Source organism: Leuresthes tenuis, unplaced genomic scaffold (genome assembly GCF_036924035.1).
Source record: "Leuresthes tenuis unplaced genomic scaffold, fLeuTen1.0.hap1 SCAF_20, whole genome shotgun sequence".
Taxonomy (NCBI): domain Eukaryota; kingdom Metazoa; phylum Chordata; class Actinopteri; order Atheriniformes; family Atherinopsidae; genus Leuresthes; species Leuresthes tenuis.
In genome coordinates, this window is record NW_027325374.1 from 4111381 (window position 1) to 4134080 (window position 22700).

Sequence of the window (22700 nt, forward strand, 5' to 3'; positions counted from 1 at the left end):
GCTGAGGGCTTGTGTGCTTAAGCGTTTTTTGATTATCAGGCTGGCTTTTTGTGGCTTGACTTCATTTGCTGAATGTTGGCGCATTATTTTTTTTTTTTGTGTTTTTTTAATTTATTTATTTTGCTTAAGTGGCTTCGCTTCTGAGTTGGAGCTTCTGTCAATCACTCCTTTTTCACACCCTGATGATTCTTTTCCCCCTGCTTTCCATTATGTTACTCCCCCTGTTTCTTCAATGCATCTTGGGAACCAGGAAATGGAGTCAGATGCCGAGGATGAGGTAAACCACACCCTCCCCACCATGTTGCTTACCTCTGCTCCAGGTCTATAGCGGCCCTGCTCTGCTCTTCATAGCCTTATTTTTACCGCTTTTGCAAGGGCAATAGCAGCTTTCCTCGTTCGAAGCCACCTCTAGCCGCTCAGTTTTGCATGATATATGGTAGATATGAAAAACTACGTCTTTTGTCCAGTCCTTATCCCCTGCACACAGAATGTGTTACAAGGAGTTAAAACACATATTAACATTACCTTAAATTTTACAGGCACAAATAATTTAGTGTTTGTAGCCTTATCATGACTAACTCAAGCCAATTTATCTAAGTTATTATACTAACTCTTAATTCAAGCTGTAGGGCTGTCACTTTTCCTTCAACGTTCAAAAATCAACATTCGAATATGTGGAAACTTCAAACGTCACTCGTTCAAATTAAAAAAGATTACAGTCTGCTTCAGGCTGTCCAGACCGAGCCATCATACCATTCGAAGTAGCTTGAATCTGCTTGAATTATGCATACTCTAAAGATTGAAGTTTGCTATTTTGCAACAAAGACGGTGAACAAAACTGTAAACCATAAGTGGACAAAATCAGGGAATCAAATAGATATTTTAGAGGTGATGTCAGGAAATATATTGGATTTCACACCATATATGATGAACTAACGAACAAAGATAAGGTCTTTTGTCGACTTTACACAAGAAGACCTAGCTTTCAAGTGGAGGAACAGGGTGGTAGTACATACTATGTGCCGTAAAGGAAAGCAATGACCACACAGATCTGAAAAAGTGGAAACGTAGCAGCATCTTGCTTGAGTCATGACTATCAGTTCATCCTCAGTTTCTTCTTCTTGTTGTAAAAGTATTGTTGATGACAAATAAGTGACATGTTAAGTTAGCCGTTAGCTTTCTGTCATCACTCCCTCTTCAGGCACTCATTGGCTACGCTGAACAGCCAATCAGAGTGAGCGCTCTCACCTAAAGACCTGATGATGCTCCAGGCATTCCCAAAGCGATTGTTGGCTCGGTTTATAAACAAAGCAGCTGTCTTACTCCTCAACAACGGCTAATTAGTGGACTCACCTGCCAGCTTGCCACCCACCAGAGTCAGCATTGGCTGTTTAATGTCACCTGACTGCCTGCTATTCAGCGCAGTCAGCTACAGCTCGCCCTTTTTTTCAGAAGCTCGTGGAAAAAAGAAACCTTTCACAACAATATAGCAATGTTTATGAGCAAAGATATGCAGGACATTGGGATATTTTCAGGAGAGGGGATTCAGGGGCTTATGATCTGACCCGGAGCCACAATATACAATGTAATCCCACATAAAGCTGCGCAACATCACAGGGGAAGACATCTAGATGATACTGCAGGATAAGACACTCGCTGAGGGATAGGGACACATTGAATTAGTTTGAGCGCGCTTTTGGGAAAAGTGACAGCCCTAAGTGATTGCATCAGTGCTAATTAAACCAACAATTGAAGTGCAGGAGGATTTTCTGCCATATTTTGCAATTAAATATATTTTTAAACGCAAAGTAATGCAGACTAGTAGGTTTTCTTTAATTTTACATTAAAAGGTGCTAATTTTGCAGCACTTTGCAATGTAGGGTGACCTAGAACTGATAGGTTTTTGTGTTGTTTGCTATTGTTGCAGACTGAAAAGCCAGATCGACGTCATACCTTTGCATCCCTAGCCTTACGTAAGCGCTACAGCTATCTGGCCGAGCCTGCACTGAGTGAGTTTGACATCTTCACTAACAAACCCTTTGATGAGTATAAAATAATGCCAAGTTTAGAGGATAACTTAGTTTGCCAACAGTTTTATTAAACCTGTAAAATGCGTGATCAATAGATGTGACTTACTTAATGTGACAAATGCATATTTCTCATCCTACATACACACACTGTCCACTTGCTTGTTTACACCATGGAACATATTTTTGCATGAGTCAGTAAGTGGTTTTTAAGTTTGTGTGCCATGCTTGCCCATGTTGTGAGTTCTTCTGGGTTTGTGTGGTCTAAATGCAGTAAGATGTTACTCTGACTTACCAACATAGTGTTACTGTGGAGGTCAAAGTAAAATTTTATTGGTATTTTATTTGTTCCCTTGGAGTGTAAAGCTCTCTTTGGCTTTGTGATGATGCAGCACCTTTGTGTTGGACAACAATGCATGCCGGAGGTCTTGAGTTTGGCTTCTTTCGGGCATTTCTTTTCAGTTTTTCACAGTTTTTGCTTTTCACCAGTTTGATGCTGCATGACAAAATGGGCCAAAACTTCAGTCTTGGAAAGCACATTTTGTCATTTTGTTTGTTTTATGATTTAAAAAGGAAAATGGAAACTTCTGCAGCCCTTGGCTCTATTGTATCACAGTGTCTAAATTGTCTTTGAGGAAACTGTCATTTTGGACCAAACAGATAAAAGGCACTATAAAAAGCGGACTTAAATCAGAGCCAGAATCCATATGCTGGTATTAGAACATCTGAAGTTGTTTTTGTGGTAATCCTGGTGCATTTGTCTGCCATTTTTCTGTTGTCAGCTGTCTGTCAACGCCATTTGTCCTTGGAAATTTACTTTGCTGCTGTATGTGCTTTGTTTAGTTGATTATTTTTAATTTTATGTTGTTGTTGCTGTTGTTTAAGTCATCTACCAACCCTGAATCACACAGAAACACAACTGTTTCTTTAATCAGTGCTCAAATGTCTTACCCAGCACATAAAACTGCTGTTTTCCCTGCTTAATAATACAACTGCATCACTGACCAAGTCTTCCTCCTCTGGTCTTCTCTTCTTTCATATTTCTTTCATCCTTTTTCTTCCCCAACATAACTTTATGTTATCTTTATTGTTCATTATTTTTTGCCATCTCTTCTTCATCGTTATTTCTCAAAACCCACCTGAAGAAACAGCAGTTGAGCGAAGCGCAGCAGCAAGAACACTGCCTGCTGGTTACCCTCACAAACCTGTCTTTCCAACCAGACCTTACCCACAATGGTCGACTGCTCCTATTACCATCCCTGGCCAAACAAGGCCCATCGGAGTGGGGGGTTCCCTCACCTCTACCGATTCACCGGCAGGCTCACCAGCTGCTTCTCCATTAAAATCGACCAGGCCCCTCTCAGCTCCATCACCTGCATGCCCCACAGCTATAAAAACCACCTTGGGCGCTCCATCACCGGCACCTACCCTGTCACCCCCAGTTAAATCTGTCAGCAACATAACGTCCACATCCCCCATCAGGTCTTACAGGACTGTGCCTTCACCCATTAAAACGGTCGTCCAGCAGGGTCAATACAATCTTCAGGGGTCTGGCAGCCTCATGACTCCAGGAACTAAACCTGCCACAGATCCAGCTTCAATCAAAAATCTTGCGTCAGTATACACATCAAGAACCTCTCCCCTTCATTCAGTATCCAATGGTTCTTTATCAGAGAGGTCCTCGGCTCAGATTCCTGCTGCAGAATCACCAAAAACAATGTACAACATGTACAGTTCTAATATTCCTTTTAAAACTGCCCTTGGATCCACGGTCGTGACAGATGCAGCAGCAGCCACCCTTTCTTCTGTTAAAAGCATCTCCAGTCTGTCCTCTTTAAAAACCCCTGTTGAGTCCACACTCTCATCCAGAGGAGGGAGGACATCCGTCTCGTCTCTTTCCTCAGCTGGCCAGACAACCATCGCGTCCTCAGAATTTTCCATGATGAACGGATCGGTGTCCCCCGTTAAATACCCATCGTCCTCCTCCACGCCATCCTCCCCTTCTTCACGTCTTCTCTCTGAGAGAAGTAGCAGCCTTCAGGAAAGGATCCAGGCCACCACACAGGCAGCAACTTCTGGTGTCAGTGCAGCCATAAATGAAGCCATAGACTCGTACTCCGTCTCAGGCTATGGCACTCTTAAATCACTGGCCTCCTCCCGTAGATCTGCGACAGCAAGCTCTGCCTATGGTACTCTGAGATCTGTAACCACGTCCCCAGGCTCGGCAGTCTCTTCCAGTACAATGACCGTCCCCGTTTACTCGCTGGTCAACGTCATCCCAGAGACCCCAGTCAAACCAGGGCCTGGGTCTCTCAAAATGGCACTTCCTGATTCCCCCCGTGCCTCATCTACATCTTCTTTATCTTTGTCCAACTGTGTCACCGGGACAAAAATAAAGTCTCAGCTGAAATCCCCTCCGTTTATCACGCCGCCAATAATCCACCCAACTGCAACTTCCAACCAGGAGATACTGAAAGATGTAGCGGACATGAAAGAGGATCTGATCCGAATGACGGCTATCCTACAAACAGACACTCAGACGGCGGCTAAAACTGTCCAGACATCACGGACTGGCACTCCAAAAGAAACTAAGTTAGAGGATGAGGAGCCATACACTTTAGTAGAGAAGGTGAAAGAAGATTTAGTCAAAGTCAGTGAGATATTACAGAAAGATATGAGAGAAGGTAAGACCACTGCAGGTAAAGAAATGGGCTCAGAGGACGAATGGGAGGAATTTTCAAAAGATGAGATTGAAGAGGCACAAAGAAATACCCTCCTAGATTATTACCCTCCTTTTGATGATAACACATTCTTTCTTAAGCACCAATCCATGTCAAGCAAAGAATTAGAGTTAGCCAAAGTAGTAGATTTCTTAACAAATGACATTGGTGCCAGCTCTCTGTCGAAAATGGCAGAGCTGAAAAACAGGTTTGAGGAAGAGGTAAAAACGGAAGGGGAAGAGAAACAGAAACGTGTTCTCAAACCATCTATGTCCATACAGGAGCACAAACTCAAAATGCCTCCACCGGTCTCAGGCATGATCAGGTCTCCCTCAGAGAAGGACTTAAACAAGCTTGCCGAGTCATATCAGGGGTCCGACACCATACTGGAATCCCCCGAGGACCTGTCTCACGAGCAGGATAAGAGTCCGCTGTCCGACAGTGGGTTTGAGACGAGGAGTGAAAAGACACCCTCTGCTCCTCAAAGTGCAGAGAGCACAGGACCCAAGCCTTTATTCACAGATTCACCCATCCCCCCTTGTGTAACTGAGACCAGGACCGAGGTGGTCCACATTAGGAGCTACGAGCAACCAGATGATCTTTGTGAACCAGGACTGGTGGAGGAGGCTGCATCTGCCCTACCTGTGATAGAGCCTGAAGCAGCCTCAACAAAAGCCTTGCAGATGAAAATGCCAGAAGATGATGCCTTGATGAACAAAAGCATGTGTCTTAAAGAGGAAACTCATATAACCACTACAACTAGAATGGTTTATCACAAGCCCCAACTGACGGATGGCACAGAGATGATGGAGGAAGCCATGTCAGTTAGAGACATCATGAAAGCTTTCCAGTCAGGGAGAGACCCATCTAAAGAACTGGCAGGTCTTTTTGAACACAAAGCTAGCCAGGATTCTGTCAAAGGTGATGAACTGACTCCTAGATTTCTTGACAGAGAAATAAAATCAAAGCCCAAGGTCGAGAGAATAATTGAAGTTCATATTGAAAAGGGTCACAGCACAGCTGAGCCGACTGAGGTTATCATCAGGGAAACCAAGAAACACCCCGAGCTTTACGTCTACAAAGGTGATCGTGGAATAAAGGAGCTTATTGAATATGATGAGGCCCAACAGGAAGAAGAGGAGCTTACTGCCGAAGAATCCCTGCCCTCCTTCCTGGAAACATCTCGCGTTAATACCCCAGTTTCGCAAGAAGAGGACAGTCGCCCAAGTTCTGCCCAGCTAATGGCGGATGATTCTTATAAAGCTCTAAAGTTACTGAGCCAGCACTCCATAGAATACTGTGATGATGAGCTTTCTGAGGTTCGAGGCGAGTCGTATAGGTTTGCAGAGAAAATGCTTCTCTCAGAGAAACTTGATGTGTCATCACAGTCTCATTCAGACACAGAGGATTCAGCAGCGGTGGCTGACAAAAACCGCCATCTAGTGTCTGAGGAGACGGGTAGCACTGAGGGCATGAATCAGCAGCATGGAAGCCCCAAAAGAGAGTTTGTTTCTAAGACATCAAAAGATGGGTCCCCTAAATCCGATAAATTCCTGCACAGGGACGAACCATCTCAGTTTGACAAGGTGACAGTGCTCCATTACTCCACAGAACAGGGCAGCCCCAAACATGCAGTTTGGATGCGATTTACAGAAGACAAACACGACAGGAGCAGAGATAAGCTGCTTTATGAGGATAGGGTGGATCAAACCGTAAAGGAAGCTGAGGAGAAACTCAGTGAGGTGTCACAATTCTTCCGTGACAAAACGGAAAAGCTTAATGATGAGCTGCAGTCTCCAGAGAAAAAGCCTGTTAGACGAGAGCCGAAGGAGCCTAGATCCTGGCCTAGCTCCGCCTGCAGCAGCCCAGAGAAAACGCAGCAGAAACCTAAGACAAGGGAAGAGGGGTTGAGTAAAAGCAAACTGAGGGAGCCTTCAGTTGGTAAAATGTTTGGCAGCTCCACAGCAGCTGAAAAGAAAAGCTCTAGTTTACCAAGCAGCCCTCAAAAAAGCGTTTTCTCCAATAGCAGCGAGGATAAAATCAAACAACAACAACCAAAGACCAGCGAGTCTGAACCCTCCTCTCCTTCTCATATAAAATCAACATCCAAAGTCAGTGCTGTGAGGATGAAGTTTGAGTCTGTGGCTCAAAACCTAAGTCAAAGTCAGTCTAGTCCTGCCAAAATTCCCCCACCAGTACAGCCAAAACCATCAGTAAAGAAATTACAGGAAAGCAAACTTCCTGTTTATCAGTTTTCTGGAGGAAAGGCGTCAAAAGTATCTGAAACATCAGTAGAAGAAGGACAGAAAAAGGATGCCGAGAAGGGCACAGAAGGCAGCAAACCTGATCTGATCCTATCTAAAATCTCCAAAGTCGACCAGCTGCCAAACAAAAATCTTAGACAGGCCCCTAAAGAAATTGGTGAAACTAAAACTGATAAAACAGCAACTAAAGATAGAGACACTTACGCCAGTGTTACTCAGGACATTAAAGAAAGCAATAAAGTTCACACATCTTTTGTTTATGAGAGTGAAGCTAAAGAACAAACCACAAAAAGTCTGTTTGCTTCCAAAGAAAAAGATGCAGAAGAACCACAAAACAAAAACCTCAGAAAAAAGACAGAATCTCAAATTCCTGTAAGAATGACATCACCTTCTTTAGATAATGACCTCGCAAAGAAGCAAACCATTACAAAGCCCTCACAGATACCTACACTATCTAAAGCCAAAAGTGTCGAGACAACTCCAGCAAAAACAGATTTAACCTTTGAAATTTTAGATAATGCACCCAAAGATTCCAACTCTAATAACCTACTGAGCCCTAGAGAAATGCTGGAGAAAGTAATAACCCCTCCAGCTGCTGTGACGACCAAGGAGAACTACAAGGGCATCAAAACATTACCTGTTTATGTCCAGGTGGGCAGGCAGGCAGAAAGGGAGGCAAAGGGAACACTGTATTCAGTCAAACAGAAGTCAAACTCTGCACAAAGCCCCATAAGCCCAGAAGATGACACACTAGAGCAGGTGTCTTTCATAGACAGCTCAGGTAAGAGTCCCATCACACCCGAAACTCCCAGCTCAGAGGAGGTCAGCTATGACCTCACATGCAGGACTCCTGATGGCTTCATGGGATTCATGCCAGGGCAACCGAGCCCCATCATGGAGGTGTCTGAGGAGTCAGAAAACGACCACGGCAGGGAGGTTTTCTCTTTTAAACAGGCTCCTCCTGAGAGTAAAACCTCTCTTCATGTTACCCATGCTGACTTTGTTAATGCAAATGAAGAAGAAACAAAAACCACTGATTATCAGCAGGAATTCACTGATAATTTTAACCGGCTAGAAACAATTGTCACTGGCATGCATGATGAAATAACAGGACAGGAGCCGAGAGAAGTCTCAAAAGACAAAGGTATTGCATATATTGAGTTCCCTCCCCCACCTCCGCTTGACTCGGCTTCAGACACTTCAGACCCGGAGAGAAAAGGTTCCTGTGCCTCCTCAGAGACTGAGACAGAAATGATGGAGGTGAACTTACAGGAAGAGCATGACAAGTATCTTCTGACTGAACCAATCATACGCATACAACCCCCTTCCCCGGTGCAAGATGACAATCAATCAAATTCTGATGACGAGTCAATCTTCCAACCGATTCCATGTAAGAAATTCACTTCCAATTTTCCAGAGGACGAGGAGAGGAAGAAGGAGAAGGAAAATGCTCTTAAATCCAAGAAGAATGACAAAAATGGAAACAACAAAGAAATGAATGGCGGGACCAATGGCTTCAATAGTTCCAGCAATGGTTCCAAAGGTTCTAATGGCAAAGCAGAGGACTACGAATATGAACAAAATGGAAACGACCAGTCGATAACAGACTGTTCAATAGCCACAACGGCTGAATTTTCTCATGACACAGACGCAACCGAGATAGACTCTTTAGATGGGTATGAACTTCAGGATGAGGACGATGGCCTGTGCGAGCAGGCAGATTTACGGCTGTTCGGCCTTCCAGACAGCCGGAGAGACGTCTGGGCAACAGACACATTTAGGTCCTCCGATCGCCCTTTTCCCCAGACCAAACTGGAAGTCATTGAAGAGGAGAAAACGCCGGAGGAATGTCAGAAGGAAACTTTGAAAAAAGAAACCCCGCCTGATGATGTTGGTAAAGATGGAGCTCAAAGTCAGGAACAAAAACTCTCCGATAAAGAGGGGTTTTCAGACACTTACTTTAGTTATAAGTTAGAAGAGGAATTTAACTCAACGTTTAAGACTGTCGCCACCAAGGGGCTAGACTTTGACCCCTGGCCCAGTAAATGTGGCGAAGGAGAAGTCGTTGACATGGAAGGGACACGGGGAAGCAATGGTGAGCCTAAGCCTTTTGGACTGGCGGTCGACGACCAGTCTCAGGCCACGACAACAGACACTACCCCGGCGCGAACTCCGACCGACGATAGCACGCCCACGAGCGAGCAAAACCCATTCCCCTTCCATGAAGGGAAGATGTTTGAGATGACACGCAGTGGTGCGATTGACATGAGCAAGAGGGACATGGTGGAGGAGAGGCTCCAGTTTTTTCAGATTGGTGAGCATTACTACTCAGCGGGCAGGTACAGGGTCAGGGACTCGGATGTAAATGCCCCCTCTGATACTCACGATAAATTACCGGTACCTCACGTCCCCATTCAGACTACCACTGTAGAAATATCGAATGTGGCTGCCGGTTACAGCACATGGAGAGACTCGGTCTCCAACACTGAGCCTAAATTCTCCACATTTAGAACAGGATTCAAGCTGTCATCTGATAAAACCTCTAATGCTGCAAATAGCACTTCTAATTATAAAACACAAAGCACCTTCGATCGTTGTAATGTCAAAAGCTCAGGAACAGCTGTAGATAGTTTTTACTGTTTAACCCCAAACTATGCAGATTATTGTAATTATAGCGATGACCCTTCGAGTTCTAGGCCATCATTTGTTGTAGATTATTATTCAAATGAAAGCGTTTGTTCAGATGCATCCAAACAGAGGGACCATTTTGGTTGGACACTGGAAAATCAAAGCACAGATTGTCCTTCAGCACCTTCACAGCAGATTAACAATTTGCAAACACAGAGTAGCAATACCAGTAGCACCGCCCCGGACTCCCATTCAGAGGTTTTTCAAGCTGGCAGTGTTGTTTTGGAACTGTCCTCTTCAGGACTCGCTCAGCAGGAGGTCGGCAGGACAGAGGCGTCTTTCAGCCAGTTAGGGGAGAGCAGGGCTTTTTCTAATGTAGCAATAACAAACACGGAAGCCAAAGAGATTAAAGACCATATATTCAAGTCCAAGATACCACTGAGGGTGCCCAGCCACAAACTATGCAGTCAGAAGCAACCAGTAGTGAAGGACAAGGCAAAAGAAAAAGTGGATAAATTCCCAGTCAGGAAACACACGATGCATAAAGTCAGAGAAAGAGTTGATCCTTTTAAGGGTGTTTTACCTAAATCTAGAATCCCAGTAATAAAAGCCGTTAAATTCTCATCACGTTCCCAGGAGCAGAAGCAGGTTAAAGCTAAATCTGCTCGTGATAAGAGTGTTAAATCAGCCGCATGTGATAAACAACAAGCTAAGAGCAGAACCGGCTCCGAACACAGATTCGGTTCAACAAAACCCTCCAGTAGAGGCACGACAAGTGAGACGGAGAGAAAGAACTTTAAAACGAGGTCTGTTAGTAGGCAGGTAGCCAACACTTTGGACAAAGCCATCCCCAAAGAGGCTGAAACAAAGTTAGAGGGGAAAGCACTGGCCACTGAGGACGAGGAGAGCTGCAGCCTCAGCAGTACCAGGAACACATCCCTGTCAGAACCATCTAGAGCTTCTAGGATTTCCCGGCCTTCCCGCACCTCTACCTCTACCTCCACCTCCACCAGCACCACCACCATATCAACACCATCTGCTAGAGATGTGAGAGCTGAGGTTGAACAGGCCAGCAGTGAGAGGCTGAGGAGGAGCAGGAGGAAGAGTAGGTGGACACATGGAGGGAAGGAGCGAGAGCAGGAGGAGGAAGGGAGTCAGGTTGATCAACCAATCACGGCTCCTGTGACGGAGAACGAGACTAGTTTGTAAACTCTTTCTAAACCCTTGTACTTATCTTTCTCTGAGATGCATGCAGCTGTTGTGGGTGCTCTGTGATGTGACGTGAGTGTAGCTGTCATTTCTTCTTCCTGTCATTCGTGTTATCTGTGTCCTGTGCTGTCTGACGTAGGCTTCAACGTAGAAGGCTGTGGGATCTAGGACAGACTTCCGTGATCAAGCAGATTATGTTGTGTCTGATTTTAGGCCGTTTCAGAACGGATAGAAAGCAGGATGCCGTTCGATTACCTTGTAAAATAACAGAGAATGGGGGGAAAAAAAAAGATATTTAAGGTATACGACTACAATTTCAATATCACCAAATGCCTTTCAGTTGCTTTCTCTTACTGTGGGCCACTGCACACTCCCTCCGTTTCATTCTGAGATGAAGTTAATCCTGCACTTCCCTGTGAGACACATCACTCACCTACAATACTGTCTCAGTCTGCTTGCCTGGTTCGTAGCCATCATTTGGTGGAAAGTTTGATGTCTGAAATCACTGAAAAACAGCACATCGGCTCAACTTGACAGCCACACCAATGTCAGCTGCAAATGGTGTCAGTGTAGTCAGCCATTGTTGGGAAAGGGTGTGCAGCTGGACTGATTTCAAGCTGAAGCCATGAGTTGTTTCTGTCAGTGAGAGAGAATGCTGCCTGGTAGTAGACTGTTTGTTGCTAGTGACGTGATGCACAACTCCTCGACTCTAAAACTAAGCAGCACTAATACTACTGATCCTCAAACATTTCAGTGTGAGTCTTCTTTTCTTTTCTGGCCTAACAAATCCTCGAGCTTCTTTGATTGTAGGAGTTCCACAATAAAAAATAGCTCAAACAGTGACTCAGATAGATTTATATGCCTACTTAGTGGCTAGAAGATGATGGCTCTATCAACGCAGGCTGACAGACCTTCAGTCCTGGAAAAAGCTAACACATAAACTCTGGAGGTGATGCTGCACATTGATTAAATGTCCATTGGTTGAAAGTTAGAAAAAGCACCAAAAACATCAAAGACACAGCTGCACTGGACAATCTTCATTATCTTGAACCTTAAATGTTAATTTTCTGTCTTTCTGATGATGATGACGTCAGTGGTGGAGAAATTCCAATAATTATTCATCAATCTAGAACCACTTTCACATCAGTTCGATAAGCTTTGGGAGACTTGGAGGCTTTTTTAAATCCAACAAATGAATAGATCAACAAATCCCTCACAACAGTGTTTTAACCCGTTTTAACCCCAATTAGCCACAACCTTAAAATCATTGACAGATTAAATGAGCAACACGACTCTTTTGACCTATGGTAACAGCGCTCTCCTACAGTAGCATCCTCCCCCAGCAGGACAGCAGTAGGCCCCACAAAATCTGCTTAGGATGGGCTCAAACCACATTTACAAAGACCCACTCCCACAATCCGCAGGGCCCAGAAGGATCTGTTGCTAATATCCAACTACCAGACCACAGGACACTATCAAATGTGCAGCCTGCTCGATCAACAGGATAAACTCATTTATCCCAACATACAGCAGTGTTCCATCAACAAATCACACATCACAGAAGCCGTTCAAGCAGGGTGGGACCTTATCCAAGTCCGACTTGACAGTCCCAAGTGGTCTAATGTTTGGAAAGTCTCCATCACATAATGTCATCCTCCAACAGAAAAATAATGAGAAAAATAAAGCCTCAGAGATGCAGAATTGGTTGAAGTGCTGCAGAATAGCTCTGACAGACCAAAATACTTAAATCTTGACTCATTTTTCATGTTAAACAGACAGATAATAGCAGCATCTTCATTTCTTACCGTCTCCAAAGACAGAAGCGGTTTCCCAAAAGGTCCATCTATTATTCAAACAAGCATCTAGTGGCTCAACTTAAATGTTCAGGAGAGTCTGCCCAGAAAAGCTGGGACACCTGGGACAGTGAGCTTAAGTTGGGCTTTGTTCCAACACCGATCACATGAGAAACTGATGAAAACTGTTTAATTTAGCAGACATTAGGCAGGTAATATGAGGTCATGGGGTTACACCACATTAATGCAAACAGTCAAAACAGACAAACTCTCAGTTCACAATCCTAATCTGTTTCTTTCATTTAGTGCCATTGTGTATGTCTCTCTCTTTTTAAGAACAACAGCTGATTGGTTTGACATGATTTCACGTTAACTGTTTGTCTCCTGCCCTTCACTGCCTCCTCGCTCAGGCCCTCAGAGCCCCTGTGAGAGAACAGACGTCCGCATGGCGATAGTAGCCGACCATCTCGGTCTCAGCTGGACCGGTGAGTGTGAACACCTTCCTCACTTTGTGTGAAATGCATCCATGAACCAGCACGAAGTGACGCAAGAATACTGTCTGTGATACCCACTGTGCAACAAATGTGAGGATTCAAAGGGCTCCAGCAGGAGAATGAATCAGCTGGACTGAGATCAGATCGCACACCGGTGTTTGTTGCCATCTAGTGGACATTTAGTATAAAGATATTTTGCTGAGCAGCACTGCAGTGGCGTTTTTAATCTGATGCATCACACATACACATATTCCAACATCAAATTAAACAGCCACAACTCTGTTTGATTTAGATTTGTTTAAGAGTTCAAAACAGACACACAAGGATGAAGAAGTTTGGATGGGAAAAACGTGCTCGGGAGCATGTGGAATATTGATTTAAATGGCTAAAAGCTGTATGAGCACATTTATTTTTGAGTGCATTTAAGCAAAGCAATGAGAGGGTTTTGTGGGTTTCTGCTGCGCCTGAGTTGTGAGAAGGGCGTGGCCTCTGCAGTTCATCGAGCCTGACCACCTGCACTGCAGCACTGCTCCTCGCCTGTCTGCACGTGTGCGGGTGGGTGTGACTCCAAAAGCTTGTGCACAGTTCGGTTGTAGTGGCGCGCCATCTATTCCACGTTTAATGCGTGTCGCTTCTGCTGAGCTGCAGTGAACACGACGTTCTCATACTTTTAGAAATACAGTTTGTCACTATTAGCATAATTTCACTCCCAGTTTGGCTCAGTGTTAGTTTTATTCCAGTGTGACATCACTTCTTTCATAAGAAATTAGATTGTAATGTGGGAAAATATGACTTAGGAGCTAAATGTTGCTTTATAATGATCTCATTTTTAATCTCACATCTGTTTGCACTGCTGATAAACACAGATCCTCCTACTTTTGACACCTCCCAGTGTTACTTTGCAACATTCTGGTAGTAATTACCGAAGGAAAAGCTTGTTATTTATGGTGTTTGCTGCTTTTACAGAGCTGGCCAGGGAGCTGGATTTCTCTGTGGAAGAGATCAACTTCATCAGAGTGGAAAACCCCAATTCCCTGACAGCACAAAGCTTCATGCTCCTAAAGAAATGGGTGCACAGGGATGGTAAAAATGCCACAAGTAAGCAAAATGCAGGGGCTTGTTTGTACCTATTTTGTATGTATGTGTGATCTGGCCTTTGTAGTTTATATTCATTTTTGAAAACGTACTTCAGACTCTAGTTTAAGGCCAGGTTCACATTAACGTGTGTATTTGGAGATGCGATCACAAGTGGAAACCTCAAATGCATCCAGGAAGCGTCTCGATTCAGGGACAGGGTTCGCATCATATGAACTTCACCCTTTATTAGCTGCCATGGTTGCCTTTTGATTTTTATTTGGCTAAAAAGTTGGTCAAAGTAGTCAGATATGACGGAAAAAGACTATTTCAGACTACTATTATGGCCCAGATTTACTAAACGTGACAAACAAGCAGGCATGTTGATAATCAAGACCATGCAGTTAACAGGCGCACTTATTTTTTGTTGCTAAACTCCAGGTACAGTCATCTTTTGCTCAAATGTACGGAGCCCCCTAGGGGACACGGGGGAAAAAATTATGGGTAAAAAAAAAAAAAAAGATGGACTTTTGCCAGATCTCGCAAAACTCGATCTTTCTCGCGAAAGATAAAAAAGCAAGATAAAAACAGTAGACACGGCTTCGCTGTATTTCAGAATAAAATTCAATCAATTTCTCCCACTCCACGTTTGTTTGTTTTCGTTCCCATGGGCCGAACTAACCCGGTTGTACATTCTCCTAAATGCGACCTCGAAACTTCAAGAGAAAGATCTCAAGAAACTTTTGTGAGATCTCGCAAAGTCCGTCCTTTAATTTTTTTTCACCCATCATTTCATAAATCCGTATAATTGATTTTCAACAAAAAAAAAACTATCCAAACTCCACGAGTGTCACGCTGATTACGTTCAAAATGAGTTTTTTCCAACGATTCAGGATTTGGGTGCCAAATAATAATAAAGAAAATGTTTTTGAAGCTATCGCCACAGCCTCCCGTCCACCTCTGGGATATCTATAAACGGCTATTATTCCAGAGGATGACGACATCTTAACACAATCAATAATTCTAGCTGGAATTCCTCTGCACTCAGACACAAAGCGGGACGTGAAACATCATGGCGTGTCCTTTAAAACAGCAACAAGACGTAATTCCCTTGTGATTGGATCACCCGAGACACATGTTTATTCCAGGTGTGAGTGACAGTATCAGTTTTTTGTGATTGTGACTGGTTGAATAACCCTTCTGTTTCTCTCCTCTCCAGCGGACGCTTTAACCGCGGTGCTGACTAAGATCAATCGGTTGGATATTGTGACTTTGCTGGAAGGGCCCATATTTGACTACGGTAACATATCAGGCACACGCTGCTTTGCCGATGATAACGCAGTATTCCCGGATCAGTCCGATGGTAAAGTGTAGCCCACCCTAGCTGAACTATCTCTCAGTCTATCCCTTCACCCTTCTTCACCTCCTCTCTCAGCCAGATAGTCTGACCTGTAAACCAATACAGAACCAATCAGGCTGGAGCAACGCTCCAGCAGGTTCATTAAGCCCCAATCAGCTAGTCCCAGCGTCAGAGGTGTCTTTATGAAGCTGTACAAACGCTGGGAAGTTCAGTGATAAGTGGCAGATTTTTAAAGGATTTTAATTAAGTGCAGGAAAATCTGAGCAATTTGGGGTGCATGAAATTTTTAGTGTGTGTTTATATAAAATGTAAAAAAGCATGATGAAGGAAGTGATTGCTGTGTTTTTCCCATCTGATAAATGTATTGATAATCTTGCTGCTGAGATTAACGAAGCTCATTTTTCAGATGGAGCAGGACGCTAGTTTGTAATTTGGCTTAATAACACTTATGTTTATGTGTATGTTTGAAATTCTAACCCTGATACAACGCATCACCTTCTACAGATTTATATGAAATACATAAAAACACAATTATAACAACCATTTTGTAATAATGGCATGTTTGCTTTAAAGCAGTATGGCAAGACTTACTTTTTCCTCTCACCCTCTATATTTCTCTCTTTCCTGTAAAATGAAAATGAAATGTGGCAGAAATGTGGTTGTTACAGACCCACAGAGGAACATTTCAGAACTTTATATGAATCAGTCGTGTTTCCACAGACTGGTTTGAGGCGAATGAACTTGGATAAGTAGTGTTGCAAGAGGCTCGCCGTAATTCAGTAGAAGTAGTTTTTCTACCTGGAAACGAGCAGCAAATTCAGAAGAAAGGATATAATATAACTCGAGGGAGTTTATTGTTCTGTGTATGCTTGACAACTGCCCCACTGCCATTTTCCCGCCTTTCTCCGTATGTCACTATGAATGTAGACGGCATCTAACCAGCGAAGATGAGCCTTCAGTTGTTCGCCGAGCAGATTTTAAAACAAACTTCTGAAATGTACCTCGCTGCCGATCTGCCTCACAGGTTTCTTAAAGTCATCTTAACACAAGGATCTGAGGATTTGGTCCGTGCAGAGATGATTTAAACTGAAACCAGCATTAAATCAACAAAATGCATGGCTGTGGCTTTGTGTAAAGGGCTGCCTGCTCTGATGCCGTTAACCCACATTAATACACTTTCACCACTCTTTAAATGGGTGGAGCTTTTTCAACACATCCAGGAGTGGTGACACTCACAGATGGGTTGAAAACACCTTTTCTTAAAGTGTATAACGATGCTTCTGTCACTGCTGTTAGCTGTACTGTACCTGTCATCTCCTCGGTTCCTCTGAGCCTCCCAGCCTCTTCGCTCCTCTGCAGCTTCCTTTGCTTTAAGACCAGCAGACTCTCCTCCTGCTCCTCTTCCTCCTCCTCTTCTTGCTTCTGAGTGACTAACGTCTACAGCAAATTCTCTTGTCAACGCTGAGCAACACTAACCAGTTAATTTCCATCACTGGCCACCTTCAGCACCTTCTTGATCCCATCACAGCATCTGCTCCTACCCTCTCTGCTCCATAGAATAAGTTTGGTACCACATTGGTGCTACCCAAAGATTCTGTCTGATGCCTGTCTGCGGCAGTGTTGAACAACCAGGAATGTAGGCTTTTCTTGTTCATCCATGTGCTGTTTGTTGGTTATTTTGCTTTACCCATGGCATGAGAAAGACAGTAAAAATTACAGATCAAAGGCAGAGCGCATCGTTACAAGCTGCGCCAATAAATCCACACTTAGTTGCTTTGAGTTGCTCCCATCATACAGAGTTAATGTGTGCATAGAGGATATGGCAAATGAGAACTTAGTTGCAGAAGCGGCAGAAGGTATACTGGTATATGTATCGATACCAGTATCTAGATCGATATCGGTATCGATACTGGTATCGGTATCGATGCTGGTATCGATACCGATGCGGTACATCCCTAATTCTGTCCCTCATAGCCTGCCATTAGCCCTCTACACTGCTCCATTTACTGTACCGAGAAAGACTTAAAGTTCCAGATAGGACAGTTTTAACGATAATACAGAAGCAGTGAAGATGTAGCAGTGTAGTGATTACAGAACAGATTCAAGGCCGATATCGATGTTAAAAATATCATAAAATACTTTCAAAAGACTAGTTAAATCATCACCAAATCATTGGCTTTTCAGTGCTTACGTGGTCCAACACAAAAGTAGATATCTGTGCACGCCTTGCAAGGATAAGACAGAGCTGAAGAGTAATTGGTTTGGTAAAGATGCATCTTCTCCACCTCCACAATACAGCAGTGTGCAGCCACCTGTATGAGCTGATCTCTGGGAAACATCTGTGTGGACGAGACAAACTAATCAGAAGACGTAAATAATTTCCTGTTAGTGCCAAACACGAGACGTAATGCATTCCATATAGTTTGGAGCTTCTGTTTCTATGTGGGTAGGTGTTGTTTCTCCCGAGCGTCTTTAGTATTCAGAGAATCCTGCCTTTCAGCTCCCTTTTGCTTTCTCTGTGAAACCAGCCCCTGAGCAGATGCACGATAGTTTCTGCAACACCTTCATCGCTGCAGCTTCACAGACACGAAGCCTTCATCAATCACATTCACTTCATAGTCCGTGTTCTAACTTCTTTTGTTTTAAATGCTGTATTTGTCTTTCTGTCTGTTGTCCTGGACTTTTTTTGTGCACTGATCATAGCAACAGCTTCAAAACCTCCTAGAAGTTCTGTTAGAACGCTCCGCCTGTGTCCTCAAACGTCTCAGCCTTCCCCTCCTTCCACCACCATCCCTTCCTCCTCCCCTCAGTCTTACCCCAGTCCCATCACCCCTTCCTCTCCCTCTCCCTCTGTTTTTCCCTTCCCGTCTCCCCCGTCCACGCCTCTTGTTTACGTCCTGCCCGTCGCTCCTGTTCTTCCTCACTTCTCCACCCTGCCTTACTCTCCTCCTCTTCCCTCCTCCCCCCGGAGTCCTTTTATTTGCTCTTCGTTTTTCTTTCCTCCCAACTTGTCTCCCTCTGTCCACGGCTTGCCTTTGTCCCCTCTTTTATCTTCCCTTCCCCCTCTTCCTGCCTCTCCCACACCTGTTCAGTCTCCTCCTCAGTGTACCACGCCCCCCTTATCTGGTACTTCCTCTCCTGTTGACGCCGCCCCTTCTCCCCCTCTTACTTCTCCCACTTTAATTTGTGCCTCCTCTTCACCTCCACATTCTCCAACTTTTCCGATTCTTCCCTCTCCCTCCCCTCCACCCTCTCCCCTCCCTCCTGGTATCCCTCCATACTTCAGGCGGGATCGCTCTGTCCCTGAGGTTCACATTTAGATGTCAGTCAGTTTATTCTCCTCTTCTCTGCCTTTTCTTTAAACCAACCCAACTCATAAAGCTCAGCTGAAGTTGGGCTTGTTTTAAAGCGCTTGTTTTAATTTCTAATTTCACTAAATCCACACGTAAATAGCTCTGAAGTTGAGTATTTCTAAAAGACTTTGACTTAAGTTCCATTTCGATGTGTTAGTGCAACTTTAACATGAATTCAGATTTCAGATCACATCTTTTAGCCTGTCTTTGGTATTTTTACTTCTGTCTCCATCTCTTTTTGATATTGTTGTCTATTTTAGGGCTGGTTCAAAAGTCACATGTGGCCTAATGTTTTAAAAGGTGTTGATTCAACTTTATCCCATCCGTAAGCAGCACAACGTATAACACAACAAGGCTAAATTAGTGTTCTTTTAGCACCAGCTTTGCTCCACTCCTGAGAGAAATATCTGCCTGGCAACAATTTTTAGCTGATTTTATGCTTTATTAGGAACCTAACAGCAACTTTAAATGAGAACAGCATGTGTTCAACACGAATCTGCACAAGTATTAGAAAACTTTCGGTTCAACTGTTTTGTCAGGAAGTCCCAAATGAAGAAATTAGACGAGTCTGAGTCGGGCTCGAAGGTGTTTGAGTCATGCCTCACTGCCTCCACAACAAGAGTCATCTTCTTTTATGAGAAAATCTCATGCTCAATTAAAACATGCCTGGTGTGCTTAATAACTCTCAGCAGAGAGTCTCAACCATAACCTGGGTAGTTTCCCCCCTTCAGGGGGGGCTTTTATACAAAAACAGGTCCCAGTGCTGGTTGAGAGTCTAACCTAGAGCAAGCAAGAGCGAGCAAAGCATCTTAGTCGGCTTAATTCAAAATAAAAACTGAGCTCCAGTCATGTCTGTGAATGCTTAAGACAGAGCAGCGTTCACAGTCACTGGTTTCTGCTAAATGTATAAACCCTGTTTGCTGCTTCATTCACAAACATTTTCAGATGTTTTAACATTAAAAGCTGGCGTTTATAGGTCCTGCTTGGTAAATCGCTCCTGCAGGGCGGTTTATAAACAACGTTTATATATGATACGGAGCTTTCACAAACACTCATGCACTTTAAAAGAGCATTTCTAAACTTTACTGGTGATATTAAGACATCAGTTTGAGGACAAACGCTATGATCTGTGGAGATGAGCTATCGTGCTGCATTGCGGTTGCTATCGACGATAAAGGGAGGCTGAAGGAGACGTTTATAGTTGTTCTTTATAGAACCAACCAAGAATCTGTACGTGCAAACGGAGCAGTTTAAAGTTTAAAAACTTTAACTGGATCTTTTTTGTAGGTCCCTAAATTTAAATTCGAAGCATCAGAGTTTTTAACAGCTAAAAATACAAATGTTTCTCTCAGAAGTTCAGGGAGAGCAACATCGAGCTGGATGTGCAAACTAGTCAGAATAACTTTATAAGCAGGCAATCAGTGAGGCTTGTGTTCCCAGCTTGTTCTGCTGCACATGCAGCTGGAGACCTTCATCGTGTGTCTGGGTTTTAACTGTGACTTTTGAGCGAAAGCTCCCTTTAAATGTCTTCATTTCATCAGCTCCACCACTTTACCTCTCCTTTCCTTTCCCTCCCTCTTTCACCTCTCCCTCCCTCGTCGATCCTCTAATCCTTTACTCCTGCCATCCATCCAGGATACAACAATATAGATCTGGAACTGCAAACCCCTACAGACCTCAACTACGTGCCCCCTACCCCGCTCCGCTGTGATGATTTCTTTAGTGAGGGTGAGGCTAGCGTAGAATCCCCTAGCAAGACCACCCTTACGAGACCTAGCGACCTGTCACTTGCTCAGACCACCAGTACCTCCAGCAGCGACCCCTCCACAGTGGTCCCGGTCCCGAGCTCCAAAGCTACGGAGCCGCCGATTGTTGGGTCTGAGGATACAGCCTTGACTGACGGAGAAAGAGGGATGTCTGTGGAGAGGCCAGATAATGACAGAAGTGCAGTAGAGCAGTCAGTCAGGAGGACAGAAGAAGGGATGGCAGGGCAGCGCGTCGTTTTGGAAACTCAGAGAGGAAACCTGAAGGAGGACGTTGCCTCATCCGCTGGTCTTGGAAATGGAAGAGAGGAAGAAGAGGAGATGACCCCAGAGAGGCTGCGGAGTCTGCTGGAGGATATAAAGCTGGAGGAAGGCGTGGAGGAAGAGGAGATGACAGAGGAGAGGGTGAATGCAATCCTTGAACAAGTACGGCAAGCAGAAAAAGACGTGTCTTCAGTTCCAGGCTGGAGAAATGAGACGTCTGGCGCCACAGTGGAGTCGGCAGCCGCGGGCCACAGTCCCAACACCGAGGAGGGCAGGTGGGATTTCATCTTATCTGTTCAGATGAATCACTGAGATTCACGGTCAGCCAAGAAGGTGCAGGATAAATGTCTTTCCTAACTGTAATCCATTCACACAGCCCTGACAGTCTCGCTGATTCACTGGAGCAGCCGCCGGCTCAGAACGGAAATCACACGGAAACAGCCAGGGAAGGCAAGGGGAAGGGATCTCAGGAGGACAGCAGCACAGCGGGACCAAGCAGAGGACGAGACGAGGCCGGAGACAGGTCCCAGCACAAAGTCCAGGTGAGGTCCGCTTAAAATCCTACCACAATGTCCTCAGTAAGACCTGCACACACGCATTAATGCTCCGCTGCTGGTGGGTTGCCTTCATCAGCAGAGTGTCAGAGCTGAGGAGTCCGGCTCGGACGAAGAGACCGCTGTCACCACCAGGGTGTACCGCAGACGGGTCATACTCAAGGTGTGTGAGGCCTGCTGTGTGTAGACCGAGTGCAGCGCCGTAATCTGAGCTCTGAGGCCATGGCTGACGGGTCGGAAAGGGTCTGAACTCGGTTTGTTGCTGTGACCGCTGAGCATGAGCAGAGCTGAGACTGGGAGCTGAGTTTGTGTGCTGCAGCAGAAAGGCAACACGATGGAGCTCATTAATAAATATGGGAAGGTTTTTAAAAGATGTGTAAAATATTTCTGAGGTGGGACACATTAGAAAGAGAAATCGTGAGGCATGTGAACTACGATTAAACACGCTTTAACTGACAGCAAAGTTCCCGAGTTTACGGTTAAAGATCTACGTTTTGATGGAAAGAGTGCGTCTGTGTCCAGCTGTGCTTTACTCACCGCCTGCGGGGAGCCGCCACTCCTCCGGCCAGCTGTGCTTTACTCACCGCCTGCGGGGAGCCGCCACTCCTCCGGCCGGCTGTGTCGTTTGGGCTTTTCTATCTGGCCAGCAGGCTGTTGCTGCGTATTTAGCTGTTAAATTCAGTTGCTCATGATTGTTCTGAGGCTGAACGCTTGTGTAACTCTCACAGCATTCAATGTGTCTTAATTCAAACTGGATATATGCATCGACCTGTTTTTTAAACTCAATGAGCCGCTGAGTACTTTCTTAGATAAACGCTTACTGGTTTGGAGTCACTCATAAAACCTCATTTTGACCTGGAAATTATCTAATCTCTGAACAAAGTAGACGTGTTGGTTGTGTTTCAGGTACTCGGCTCTGCTCTCGGTGCTCTTTCTTCTGTTGAATAAAGGACTTAGAGCCTAAATCTAAATGTGAAGTTGCTCAGTTGGCAGCAGTAATGCTGGCTGCATGTTTCTGCAGATTTCTGCAGCCAATCTGACTCCAGCCCTGCACTCGGTTTTATTTCCATCACCTTTTGGGGTTTGGCTACGCCACATATTTTCATGCATAGGTAGAGGAGAGGATAATAACAATTCTCCTGGAAAATCTCTCTTCGAAAACAACATGCATGTTGTTTTTCTGCTTTTCTTTCAATG

The 22700-nt window shown here is 44.5% G+C and overlaps 2 protein-coding genes across 4 annotated transcripts in view; one reads left to right on the forward strand and one right to left on the reverse strand.

The window, feature by feature from the left end:
• LOC140279000 (DELTA-stichotoxin-Hmg2b-like) overlaps positions 1-22414 on the reverse strand; it is a 335708-nt gene extending 313294 nt beyond the window's left edge. For both annotated transcript variants that reach the window (XM_072374166.1, XM_072374165.1), the window contains exon 1: positions 22405-22414. The gene's annotated coding sequence lies outside the window, so the exon portion shown is untranslated. The remainder of the gene's footprint in view (positions 1-22404) is intronic.
• LOC140278995 (ankyrin-3-like) overlaps positions 1-22700 on the forward strand; it is a 111742-nt gene that overhangs the window by 83782 nt on the left and 5260 nt on the right. Inside the window, exons 39-47 of one of the 2 annotated variants that reach the window (XM_072374157.1) lie at positions 251-277; positions 1928-2009; positions 3173-10840; positions 13052-13126; positions 14102-14233; positions 15429-15572; positions 20558-21224; positions 21326-21491; positions 21583-21666. In XM_072374157.1, the coding sequence (XP_072230258.1) occupies positions 251-277; positions 1928-2009; positions 3173-10840; positions 13052-13126; positions 14102-14233; positions 15429-15572; positions 20558-21224; positions 21326-21491; positions 21583-21666 (9045 nt within the window). Of the gene's footprint in view, positions 1-250; positions 278-1927; positions 2010-3172; positions 10841-13051; positions 13127-14101; positions 14234-15428; positions 15584-20557; positions 21225-21325; positions 21492-21582; positions 21667-22700 lie in introns of those variants that run through there. The other variant, XM_072374158.1, reaches the window with a different exon arrangement.